Genomic DNA, 13,129 nt, shown 5'->3' with positions numbered 1-13,129 from the left:
GTGAAATGAATTACTACATTATTTTCCGGAAGTAAATTTTACATCCTGTAAGAATGGTTCAATAATCAAACTGCTACTAATTATGTTAGATTAAGCCATTAAAATCAAACTTTTTCAAATTTCCTCTATTAAGTATTTCAATTAAATCAAGATTTCAGAATCACCAACTAAAATAGCATGCCGCTTCGTAAAGCGTCTAGAAAAAGCAACGGTTATATCCGGTTGACAATCCATCGAGGGATCATCTGCTTTATAGGCATCAAGCTTCTGCTGCACCAAATGTGATAATTCAACATTGCGTTCAAAATCTGCCCGATACCTGATAATAAAACATTCAGAAAATGTAAAATAAACTTAAATTTCCTGACTTTCCACACGAAACTTCCTGATTTTTTACACAAATCCAATTACTAACCAGTAATGAAATATTTCGCATATTTATTTTCTCTAAGTTTAAAGAATAAGACGTCCTCGCATGTTTTGTTTTGTTATACCTTAGAAGTGGGTATTCTCCGAGTGTTGCACACACCGTAGCAATCTGTTCTGCAATACGTTCTAAATTGGTCGTTAAACCACCCTGTTTTTGCGCATTGTAGTAGAGAAAAAATGTATCCGGTGAATCCAGCGAATATACCTAATATATAATATACAAGCAGTTCTTGAAATCTGACGTGAGAAAAAATGGTGAGAAACTTCAAGATTCACGAAGAAGCACCTGAAGCTACAAAACTATTTTATCAAAAAATGCCGGAGAAACAGATGCTGTGCAACTTCCACTTTTTCAAAATATAATGTAGAGGAACGCAAAAAGTAATCACCAATCAATCCTTTCATTAAAGAACCAATGAACTACAGGGATGCAATGGGACTGCGTGAATCATATAAAAATTCATATTAAGAAATGCAAACCTGTGATTCATATGGAGTGAAAGCGATATTTACTTCCTTCAGAGTTTTAATGTATTTCGCCGCACGACTTTTTGATAATGTTGAGAAGAGCTGGTCAGGGCACGCTAAAATTTATATTTGCTCTTTTTAAACATGAACTCAAATAATAAAACTTTTTAATGATACTTGAGACCCTTTTCAGTTAGTTTCGAAAAATCACTTTTCCGCATTAAATGACCGTCTCAGAAGCGACAAAGCCTTAAAAAATTTTTAAGCACTTAAATATAATTTCATACATTCCTATTATCACAACAGTATCAGTCCTTGATAAATGCTAAAACTTCAATTCATATCACTGGTTTAATTCTTTACCTTGTATTCAGCTTTACATAAAAATATATTCATACCCTCAGTAAAAAACACATGTGCACATCGGTACTGATTTCGACTGTAGGTAAAATCTGCGATCAGTTTCTCGACAGAATCTTTTGTTGGAGCAATTAAATAAATAGCATCAAGACTCTAAAATTAATGAAACTTTGCTAATCTAACTCCTTTAAAACCCCATATAACAGTGGTTTTATTTTTTCCAAGAATGTTTTCTGTGTGCAATTTTACTTGAAGAGCGCAATGCCAAGAATGATAATGGAAGAACTGGCCTCGTTCTTTCCTCATTTAAGATCCCAAGTATGCGGTCTTTAGATCAAATGTTAGGACTTACAGGCAATGGTTCTCGACGTTTGTTGATGTCTTCAACAATTGTAATACCTTCATCCATGATATTGTGCATCTTGCAACATGCACTAAGCATGCGCATCGCTAACCGATCCACCACCAATACATTCCATCCACCACTCTTATCGCTTCGTCGCAATGGTCGAATCACTTCATTGAGCAGTTCTAGACATGAAGTAAATAGATATTGTGTAACAAAAGATGTGGATTATTAATTAACAGTATGAAAGTCCTGATAACTAATAAATCCACTCGTTGAATGTGGAAATTCTGAAGTTAGGTTCAATTAAAGCTCGAAATTTGTAGACTAGAAATAGTTAAAAAATCGTCATCTACTTAGCCCCTAGAGCTTTCCCGAATCACATGCAGATAATTTTCAAAAAGCAGCGAAAGTGATTAACACATAAAGTTGAGAAATATGCGCACTTCCTATTTAACCCGACAGTGGTGGAACTGATGACATTAAAAATGTCTGCTTGTAGTTCTTTCATTCATTTTTACATTTTCCAAACTGTTAAAAGCGGTAGGCGCTAGCATTTACTCATGAAACTACTTGAGCACAAACAAAAGGAGCTTCAACGAATATCAGGTGAAATTCAAAGACTCGCACAAGGAAATCCACAGCAGCGACGAAAATGCGCACGCTTGAAGGTTCGCTAACAGTCATGTCTTTAAGGAATTTTGACTATAAATTCTTCTCGTCCAAGCTTAACTTTAATTTGAGAAATGAGGCAGTTTAGTCGTAAAAATAATGTAAGCCAGGAATATTCCAGAGTGCTGACAAGAAATTCCCGATAATACTAGGAGTCATTCGATTTTGAAGAATATAAACGATTAATTTGAAGTGGAATGCAAGATACTATTTTATTATAAAATACGCTCCCACAAAGATATTTTTAATTTTTCAGGAAGATCATGAAAGACTAATGCAAGAGATACAGAAATTGCAAGAAAATAAGAATAAAGATGAAAAGAGGTATCGCATTTTCATTTCAGCAGATGGAATATTCATAGCAGCTATACCAAAAAACGGTTGAAAACGGAAGTTGGATTTCGGATTTTTTCTAAATTGTCATGATATCAAGGGCTGAAATCTTTTATTCTCTTTGAAATTTTAGACTCGATGAACTAAGAAAACAAATACAGGAAAACGAGGGGAACAACGGAAGTAAAAAAAGGAAACGAAAAAAATTGGAAGTAAATTAACAAATTTTACATGTAATCATCTCCCTTTCCCCTCCTATTTTCACCTTATATCCTGAACAGTGCTACCATTAGTGAATGCTAACGTACCTACATATTGTCTACCTTCGCAGACCTATTTTAAAATATAAAAGGCAGTTCTTAATACCATTCGAACTAAATTTTAAAAAAAAAGAAAAATTCAGAAAGAATACGAAGAGCTGCGGAAAATGCTAGGTGTTGGTGAAGAGCTTAAGGAGGATGCAGAAAGAGGAGACGATTCCAGCGAGAACACATCATCGTTCAAAACAGATGAAAACATATATTTGTGCGTTTCTGTTACAAAATCAGTAACACTACGAAGGAAGCTGAACATGGAAACTCTAACATGAAGCAATATTCTTGTAATACAGGGATTACAAGTCAATCTTGCATAGGAAAGGAGATTATAATTCCAGAGATGAACAGCATCCAGAAGTAAAACCAGTTCAAAAAGACCAATACGGTGTCTATGAACAGGTCAGAAATATAAAAACGGTTGAAGAACGCATGCTAAAAAGGTGAGAAAATGAATTATTCAAAATATTCAAAGGCTGACAAAACTGATAAAATCCTTGTCATCCCGAGATAACCTTTTGAAGTATTAATCTTAATCGGAAAATTTCAGGAAGAAAACAGAATCGGAAGCGGAAGATGCATTTACCATTGGAAGAGCCCGTTTGTGTGAATTAGAAGCAGATGCCGATAATATGATGAAACGAATGGCCAATCCAGTTATCCACAAATTTGAAGAAGAATTAAAGCTGATTCGGAAGAAAAGTAGCAAAGACACAAAAACACTGAAAACAAAAGTTCGTTTCTCTTTGTCTTATTCTCGTTTTTTAGTTTTCCGTTTCGCTTTCTGGGGAAATTCTGCTGTTATTAACGAGAAAATCAACTGAGTGTTAAGAGATTTGAGAGCAAAATTCTCTGGAATCATTTCTTTATAGGCTAAACAAACTTGCCATGAAGCTCAAAATAGTAGATAATTTTTAACATTTATGATTCAAATCCAATTATGGTTTTGCAAGTTTCCCGATATGTACTTGGGAAAATCAAGGTTGCAAAAAAGAAAGAATTGGCAACTGCTCAGGAGAACTCACAGTGATTTAGAACAGAACAAGAAAAAATGCCTAAAAGACCACTTTTACTGCACAATCTTAGTTAATGAAGGGAGCTGTCCAAATTACAAATTTTTAGTAGCATTTAACTTCCTGCTTATCAGGCAATAATCAGTGATGGGACAGTCAATTATCAACCAAAAGCACGGTAAAGTGCAACCCACAAAAAATGATACAAACAATTTTAGATAGTAAAACTGGAAAGGCGAATAAATGAAATTGATAAGAGGCGTGAAATTTGTGTAACAGCAATAGCAGAAATGAATTTAACCACCAAAAGGATGCTTTTCGATTTGATGGGCTTTGTGGTCAGCATTTTACGAAACGCTCTATACATTGTTGCATGGATACGTGACTCACTAGTCTATTACACACAGACAGTAAATGAAAAAAGGAACAATCGAGATGACCAAAGAGAATGATCACACTGTTGTTTGCCTATTAATCTGTGCTGATAAATGTTAAATATTTCATTGAGTTAAATGGCATCACCACATCACCAAGTTTTGTATACCATTCATTAGAATAGTATACAAAACAGGACAGTTTCAAATCTTTCTTCGATGCTATCCCTAATTTAAGACGTCTAAACTTAAATAAAATTAAGACACGGCGTTTAAATCACAGACTCAGAGTTTCAGTTTATACATGCCCCAAAATTCAATTATAGTCATAAAAAAAGTCATCCTGAGGAAAAAGTGCGTTACATTATGTATTGCTCCGCGAGTGAAATCATTAACGAGTGAACTCAAAGCACTGGACATGCTCTACTGGAAATCACAAACAATACGAAAATACAACATAGACCGCAGAGGATTGGAGGACTTACTCTGACCAACGATTGCTTTCAGCGACATTTCCACTGTTTGTTGCGATCCTGCAGAAAAATTACGCAATTCCAGACATTAAAAACAGAAATTGGAATTCGCACAATGAACTGTTAGTTTGGAGGTGTCACTTCCGGATTTACGTAAAAAGTCTAACTAAGTGGTACTAATTTTTACAGTCATCTTAGCCAAATCTCAAACAGGTCCAGTGGACTGCAAGATCACTTTCCGTTCAGTACAACTGTGTTGGGACCATTCCTCACGTCATCGCAATATACTGTCTCTTGAAAAAAATCAGATTTCCTGTTCGTAGAACTGATCCTGGTTTTAGAAATATTCAGTTCATAATCTCTCTCTTTAGCAAAAAGTTCCTCCCACCAAATTTTGAAATCAAGTTTGTAATCTTTATCGCGAAAACTCTCATACACTTTCGCACAAATGCATACGCACATACAATGTATAAGTTTAGACAAATCCACCAGAATATAAAGTTAAAGATATGCTGGAATGCGGTAAGCCAATAATAAGATCGAAATATTGTTGATGGCACCCCTCTTGGGAGAACACTCCAATGTCAAGCTAAACGCCCACCCCTTCATCACCCGTCAAGCAAGACCCCGCGTACGTTCAGCCAAGCGTATCCCATTTAATGTGGCCCATAAAGCGAGACAATGAAAAAGATGGTTCTCGTGGTTATAAGTCACATTTTAAAAGACACTTTGAAAGCTGGGCTATGTTTAGTGAATTTTCCGCCGAAGCAAGACGTAGGAGGTTTCATGTAACGTAAAGATAAATATGGAAGTGTAGTAGAGGTCAAACAAAACAACTAGTTCTATGGTACTGTTTCCATTGTTGCCCAATCATTTACTTATTTATAGAAGGAAGTTAAGAAGCCACATTTTGTCATTTCACTTCGTTCCATTTGATCATACACAACAAATATATTTTGTAATTCCACCGGCTTTCACCGAAGTTTCTCATTGGATTTTGCAACCTGCCTCTAGTTCAGCTATTTAGAGATACATATATGTTTAATCCTAAGCATACCTATGTTTCGTAAAATTCTGCGTTTCAACGATAAACTGCTACAAGGCTACAAAGCATTATTTTTTGTAATTTCCGTCTTATGAGAAGTTAGATTTTGACAGGCACTACTTTTGTTGTTACACATACCAGTTTCTTTGGAAATTAATTACTCTTCCTACATGTTTGTCCTTTCAGAGGAATTTGATGAAATCGTTATGTGCTCCGGTGTTGACTATACAGAAAGGTGATGAAGATGCTGACTGCCCGGTTCTCATAGCCAGCAAGTTTTATTTTCCTTTACTTCTTAAATTTGTTGGTTTTGAAAAATCTTTCTGAAGAGCGAAGATCAATCGCTAAATTCACTGCTAGATTATCTTTATTCATACATGTAAGTGATCTTCTTTTATCTCACTTTTTAAGTCGGTTTTTCATAAAAGAGTATAATTTCTTCATATTACTTTAGGTAATGGTTGCATGGTTGATTCTTATCAGAAGAGTCTCAATGAAATGTTACTTTCACAACGGCAAATCTGTGTTTTTGATGAAAGAAAGTGCAATATATATGGACTGACTTATCTTGACAAACGGGGTATGGGTGAATCGTTTTGCTCTTTTCTTAACTGACACTGAGGATTACTGGTAATCATTAATTTTTTTTCAGTAATTTCATGACATTTGGATTGTTTTACTTGCTTCGGAAAACTTTTTATTTGTCTTCAGTAAGTTAATAATATGCTTTATTCTTTTATATGTTTTTTCTTTACGTACTGAAGCTTTTTTATTTTTTCTTTGTATACTGAAGCCTTAGAATACTTTGTTAACGACATGGTCTCAGTATTTCCAGAAATAAAACTTCCAGATTTGATTATAGCATATCTAATTTACTTGTTCATTGAATCACTATGCCTTTGATTCATTAGATTAGAGGCATTGTGTACATCTTACCTTAGAGAGCAGGACAGCATTCAAGTTTGTTACTTTTGATAATTCCACAGCTGCGACAATTGTTTTTGTGAGATGTTATGTTTAGATGTTTTATTTGCTTATGGCGAAAAGTTGATGGCCGTGATACGTCAGTTTTCCAGCACTCCGCAAAAACGAGTATTTATTTTTAATGACTGGATCCAAGCCTTGCGTGTTTTCAATAAGCAAGAGGAGCCAGGGAATTCTGTAGAGGTTAGGTTGTATTATGTGTGATTCAAATTTCACTTCAATTAGTAGTCTTTTAGAAATGCATTTCTCAAGCACAGTTCTTCAAATAAGGTATTATGATATATTGTTGATATATTTTAAAGACTTATATTATTAGTAGTACTTTTTTCCAAATTTACAAATAGTTTCTGATGGCATCTTTTCAGAAAAAGTGCATTTAATATTCTACCATTTCCGACAGCTAAATAACTCATTCTATTTTGTTTTTCAATAGTTAGTGACGCTGTCGGTCAATAATGCAGTGCAACTTTTCCGGCTGGATATTTTTGGTGAAAGTTCAGATGTGGATATTGAAGAAATGATAACTGTGAAGTCAGATCACCGAGCTATTATGTAAATTTTTCGAAAAATCGTAAATTTCAGACTTCACTAAGTTTTTATTAGCTAGATTTAAGGTAATTTTCGGAGTGAAAATGTGACCAGGGCAACAAATATTGATGTTTCTTTAGTAGGTCAAGTTTAAAGTTACTTTAAAATCATTATCCATAACCCCCAGTTGATTTCTAAAATTGTAGAAAATTCATCGTCTGTTTATTAATGATTTGTTTCTTACAGAAATGAATAGTCATTTTATTTACGAGAAACATTGAATTATGAATAGTAGCATCCAAAAAATTTCAATTCTAAGCATTACAGCACGCATTCAGTTTTGGATGGTGATAGTTGGAATACTCTTCGCGCGGTAGTTGGTACCATTATGGGTGATATAATCATTTCGTATCCCTCTAAATCTTCATCTCCCTTTCACGTTTTAAAGCACCACACGGTTCGAAATTTTGCAAATGTTTCCGCCTTAAGTAAAAGTAATAGAAATATTGAAACGTACCTCTGAATACTAATAATTAACGAACTGTGATCCAGTCAGAAAGACCTAGTGAAGTGGATTTATTCAAAATCACTTTGACGTTTTATTTTTATGTGTTGTTTTCCTCAGCTCTTATGTTTTAAATGATTCATTCTGTTCTAAAAAGTCTTTCCCTTTCTTTTTTGGATGGTGAAGAACTAATTTCCACTAGTGGCTGATATAAATTAACTCTTGCAGGGCATGATTTTCGGTTTACTTATTAAATGTAACTTCCTATTTTCGATATCAGATGACCGGTGCTTGCATATGTGGTCTCTAGATGATGCTCATCACCTGGATGAGTGTTACGGGCATTCAGCAAGGCCTTTTTCTATTTCTGATGGACCGCAAAATATGGTATTCACTGGAGGTCAAGTGTGTTAATTTTTGATTCACAGTTTCGTTGTTTCTACTTTTGTTACTTTTTCGGCTACGTTTTGAAAAGCAAATCTGCATACGAAGAAAGGGGGCATATCGAGATTCTGAAGAAGAAGTCACTTTTACTGGAATTAAAAATATCGGTTTTTATATTTAATTTAAGTTCCGGGTATATAACCTTCTTAGAAAAGGAAGGATAAACTAAGGTTTGGATTTTGTTGGAAACATGTTTGTACTGTTTTTGGTTTTTTTTTTATCAACTATGTCCTATGTCAGCATTAGTTGAATTACTTTGTGATTGCAAAATTTTAATATTTTTTCATTTTGCTGTGAAAAGAATTTTAACTTTCCGAGTAATTCAGTTATTTTTGATGTTTTTATGTGTATTGGTTTAGGACGGAAACATATGTCTGTGGCTGTTTGGCGAGTCATTTGTTTCGCTTTTAAAATTGATACACACAGGATGTGGTGTTATCCGTTCTTTTCTGTTCATGTCGCGAGAACTGGTGAATTTTCTGGTCCCAACGAGCAATTTATGAAAATTTGTTTAGACTAATTTCAGTTTTAATTCCTTATTGTTCAGATAGCTTAAAGTTTGCGTTTGAAGGAGGCACAAGAGTTATTGCTTGTGCTAGGAACTCATTGTCAACATTCAGTTTTTTTTTTTGTTTTTGAGTGTCATAGCTCATTGTTAATTTTTCAGTTCTTTGGCACAGATTATGGGTTCTTTGGATCTATCACGTTTCCACAAAATATAGAAAATATGCAAACGGTGGACCTCATTTATCCAGATCTGTTGGTGCAATCATTCGTTGCACTTTCACAACAGTGCTATTATATTTTGGATTCACAAGGGTTATTTATCATTACTTTTTATGAATTTCTTTCATGAATACATAGCAATAATAGGGATAATATTCCATAATGAAATAAAGACGAATTCTAAATGGAAAGTGTTCCGTACTCTAATTGTTGCGAATGACCGCTTAGGAATAGGGTAACTCAGAATGCGAAATGACTTAGGAAAGGCTAAAGTTGAAAGAAGAAAAAAAATGGTAGTCAGACTTATGAATTACTCTTTCCTGACACTTTTGATACCAGATGTCAATTAGAATTCGCAAAGTATGTCTTACTATCTCATAACTTTCAATATGCTGCTCGAAAATGCCGTTTTTTTTTCTAGCACTGTTTTTTTTAGCACTGTTTTCACTCTGATTTTTAAAACGGATAAATTATTTGGAAGAAAAGTCTCTTTTTTCTTTTTCTGAAAGTTTCTGTTCGTGCTTATGACCACGATGTGAAATTAACAAAAGAATTTTACGAAAATCACCAAATTTTTCCAGGAACATATTGTTACCTGTATCATATAGTAAAGCCATATCCAGTCTTATGACCTGACATCAATATTTTATCAAATGGTGACATGATTAAGATTATGGAAAATTTCCTTTATGTAAATTCAAAAGTTGGAAGAAAAATTCATTTCCAATAAATTCGCCACGGCTTTGCAATTTTATGCACTTAGTGAAATTTACAGAATTTCCACTTTTCAATGATAAAACTGGAAATTTTTCATCACTGAATAACTTATTTATTGACATGCATCTTTATTTCTGTTAGAAAGATGTTGGCAAAGTTTTTTAACAAAATATGGTAACGACATTTACTTGTCTTAAATTCACATTATAATTAGTCTCGAATTTATATAAAAAATGAAAATTAATTTATATAAAAAATGAAAATTAACAAGCTATGTTTTGTACCGTAGCGGTTTTAAATAATTTTTATTTTCACACAGTAACTAAACAATGCTTAGATTCAATTTATGGTGATTGAAACTTTTGTAACGTGGTGATTATATGACTTTGCTATTAAGTGAGCTCAAATATGTGCGAATCCTCTCTTTTATTTACAGTTTATTAAATCTTTTCCAATTTTCCTTCTTTGGAAGACCTCCAGCAATGAACCTGTAGTTTTTCTGTTTTAAAATAAGCTGATTTGTTGGTGACATTTCTTTGGTAATCCATAATGTCGCTGGATACGTATTTATATAGCAACGTACCATTTTGTGATTCCAGAATATTGTATGAAGCAAATGCAATTTCCTTAAATAAAATACTGCAGTGCAATTCTGCTAGATCCAACTCGCTAAAATTATCATCATGCCGAAAATACGTCGCATTTTCAGAAGACAAAAAATTGCATGTAATTAGAGGTGGGTAACTTTCAGGATTAACTGGTACGTGTTATCCACATGTTTTATACTATTATTTAATTACTTAGTTCTACATGTTCAAATAGAAATAGCATGTAAAGAGAAGTACAGCTTTCTGAGTAAAATCGAATATGTTTTTGCTTTAAATTTATTTTTTTATTTTTCTAGTTGAAGACCGCAAATGCGCTTTTTTTTATGCTGTTGATCAAATATTGGATTTATTTTGGGTTGACAGTTGGCTATTTCTTACATTACTGAACTTTAAAAATGTGAGTTGATTTTCACTAGAAGCTTATGGTTTTATGCTCCATTTAATATCTCTTTGTTTCTCAAATTTTAAAGCCGTAGCTCTCCGCAAGGATGGTTAGTTTTTCGTAAAATATTTTTATAAAAAAAATTCAAATAAAAACATTCAGAATTGCTGTTGCTGCAGAAGTTACTCGCTCCTCAGTAGAGATATGAGGTTGCAATAGTTTATTCTAAAAAGTAATTTATGCTTGTCGATCAAATAGCTTATGCTGGATGTTGGAAGTTGTACGAAAAGCATTTTCAACAAAGTTGCAGGTACTAGTTCGCTTGTCAAAGGATATGTCAGAGTGGATGAACTGTACTTTGCAAACAGATTTGCAAGAAATAATTTCCTGTATTGCGGTTCACGCCGAAGAGCTTTTTCTTGGCACAAGCAAAGGTTCAATTATCGTTGTGCATAATCTCAAGGTAATGCATATCAGGACGTAATAATTTGTCTTTTATCATTTTTAGCTTTACATTGAATATCCAAATGCGTGATGGTAGATTCTGTGCTTACATCTATTTTAATGAAGCAGTATTTTTCTTTTTGGTAGTAAGATTAAAGAATTACTTGGTTACTTGCTTATCATTACTGTAACTGTCTTTTATGGAACTTATAGTTACTGCAACTATATAGAACTGCAGTTTTATGATTCGTTATTTCAGCATACGCTTATGAGTTAAGCATAAATTTGAATCTATCCACGACGTCTTTTTTTTTTTTAATTGTATAAAATTATACTGTTCATTATTTTAGGTGAAGCAGGTAATAAAACGAGCCCATGGTAAGAGTGGTATTACAGATATGAAATTTTATAAGACTAAATTATTATCTATTGGACGTGATGGAAAATTATGCATTTGGAAAAGAGGTTGTGGTTCAAGTTGTTCAACATTAATTAGAATTATGTCCCTCCACCATCATCAAAGGAATAAAATTCAAGCTTCCAGTCAAATGTCGTTTTAAGGGAATGCACTGCAATTATTGTCTTGGTCTAAACCTTCCACTGCAGTCGAAATGGAATGGCCATGCAGGTTTTTGGAAACGGCAAACCAGTTATATGTGGCAGGATTTCGAGGGGTTTACATAGTTTTTTTGAAATATACTTGATGAATGCGAAATTGCTTTTTATGAAATCGTAATTTTCCATTCACTGATTCTTGCAGGCAGGATTACATTCATTAAAATAATATAAAGAAAAAGAAGTGCATTCACTTTGTAGGGTAACTTTATTCTGGTAGATTACAATAACGGACACTGCGTTTGTGATGTGTGGTGTGGAGGAAGGCGTCGCTCGTGGTGTTTGTCAGTGTTGGAAGAAAATGAAAATTGTAAAGGATCGAAATCACTATGCTTTGAGTTTGTTGTAAAAAAAAGGATCTCAAAAATCATACTTTATATGAATGATTTATATGTTATTAAGGTAAGTTGTCTTTCAAAGCTTCAAATCAGTCATTTGTTAGGACGTTATTAATTATTAGTAGAGGTACACAATGCTGAAACTTACTACTTTTTTTATATTAGGCTCTCAGTGTTAGACTCTTAGGGGTATCATTTCCCATTATCATTCGTATAGCTTTTCTCCAAGGAATGGGGGAATCCTGGTTAGGGATGAATTTCCTTCAGGATAAAGTTATAATTCCAGAAGGCATAGTAGTAAACTACTTTCACCTTTTCTTTTGATTTGAATATCAAAACCTTGCTGGAGGAATTTGAAGTCACAATCAAATATGAACTAGTGATCAAGATAATTCCAAGCGGACTTTCCAAGAAAATGTTTTTTGCTTTTTGTTTCTTTTGCACCGATACTTTTCCCATACGCAAATAGTGAAAAACTTTAGGAGTTGGTTTTCAGCTATTCCCTGGAATTATATGTATATAAAAAAAAGATCCTAGTATGTATCTTTTACAGCCTAATTTGCATATTTCCGGCATTACATCTATCGCAGTTATAAAAATCAATCAAACAGAATTATATGTTACCGGTGGTATCGATGCTATGCTTGTTTTATCCAGATTTATCAGCTCAGGTTGGAATTCGTTTCTTTTTTTCATTTGCAGCTGTTGATGGTATGAGGTGTTGTAACGGTATTATTTATGATAAAAAATACTTGTTTCTTGGAAAAGTGCTTTCTTAAGCTTTTAAACCAGATATGGTTTTCTAATAGTTACAGGTTTTCAAATTTTGGAAAATGATTAAAACAAGGTTTCAGGATCTGTTGAAGTATTGCAGCGATTGCAAGCTCATTCTTCTTCAGTATACTGTGTTTATGCAATGAATTCATGCCTTATTTCCGTTGGAGGAAAATCTGAAATTTTCATTTGGCATCTAGAAGCAGGTATATTTCAGTTTATCATTCATCTGCTTAA

At 33.6% G+C, this 13,129-nt stretch overlaps 2 protein-coding genes across 2 annotated transcripts in view; one reads left to right on the top strand and one right to left on the bottom strand.

The window, feature by feature from the left end:
- LOAG_17049 (acetylcholine regulator unc-18) overlaps window positions 1–4,844 on the bottom strand; it is a 7,514-nt gene extending 2,670 nt beyond the window's left edge. The window contains exons 1-5 of the mRNA XM_020449710.1: window positions 4,795–4,844; window positions 1,610–1,788; window positions 1,296–1,410; window positions 910–1,013; window positions 495–634 (exon numbers count right to left, since the gene is read on the bottom strand). Of these exons, the coding sequence (XP_020306731.1) occupies window positions 495–634; window positions 910–1,013; window positions 1,296–1,410; window positions 1,610–1,788; window positions 4,795–4,822 (566 nt within the window). The 5' untranslated portion in view covers window positions 4,823–4,844. The remainder of the gene's footprint in view (window positions 1–494; window positions 635–909; window positions 1,014–1,295; window positions 1,411–1,609; window positions 1,789–4,794) is intronic.
- A 1,991-nt stretch (window positions 4,845–6,835) lies between these two features.
- Window positions 6,836–13,129, top strand: part of LOAG_17048 (hypothetical protein) — a gene marked incomplete at its 5' end in the record, with an annotated part of 9,884 nt that continues 3,590 nt past the window's right edge. Inside the window, 13 exons of the mRNA XM_020449709.1 lie at window positions 6,836–6,994; window positions 7,245–7,363; window positions 7,667–7,796; window positions 8,073–8,249; window positions 8,648–8,758; window positions 8,956–9,107; window positions 10,331–10,467; window positions 10,636–10,736; window positions 11,032–11,184; window positions 11,516–11,630; window positions 11,727–11,839; window positions 11,982–12,182; window positions 12,672–12,789. Of these exons, the coding sequence (XP_020306730.1) occupies window positions 6,836–6,994; window positions 7,245–7,363; window positions 7,667–7,796; window positions 8,073–8,249; window positions 8,648–8,758; window positions 8,956–9,107; window positions 10,331–10,467; window positions 10,636–10,736; window positions 11,032–11,184; window positions 11,516–11,630; window positions 11,727–11,839; window positions 11,982–12,182; window positions 12,672–12,789 (1,786 nt within the window). The remainder of the gene's footprint in view (window positions 6,995–7,244; window positions 7,364–7,666; window positions 7,797–8,072; window positions 8,250–8,647; window positions 8,759–8,955; window positions 9,108–10,330; window positions 10,468–10,635; window positions 10,737–11,031; window positions 11,185–11,515; window positions 11,631–11,726; window positions 11,840–11,981; window positions 12,183–12,671; window positions 12,790–13,129) is intronic.

Source organism: Loa loa (assembly GCF_000183805.2).
Source record: "Loa loa unplaced genomic scaffold supercont3.36, whole genome shotgun sequence".
Classification (NCBI taxonomy): Eukaryota; Metazoa; Nematoda; class Chromadorea; order Rhabditida; family Onchocercidae; genus Loa; species Loa loa.
Note: the sequence above shows the minus strand (reverse complement) of the source record. Positions and strands in the feature narration are given on the sequence as shown.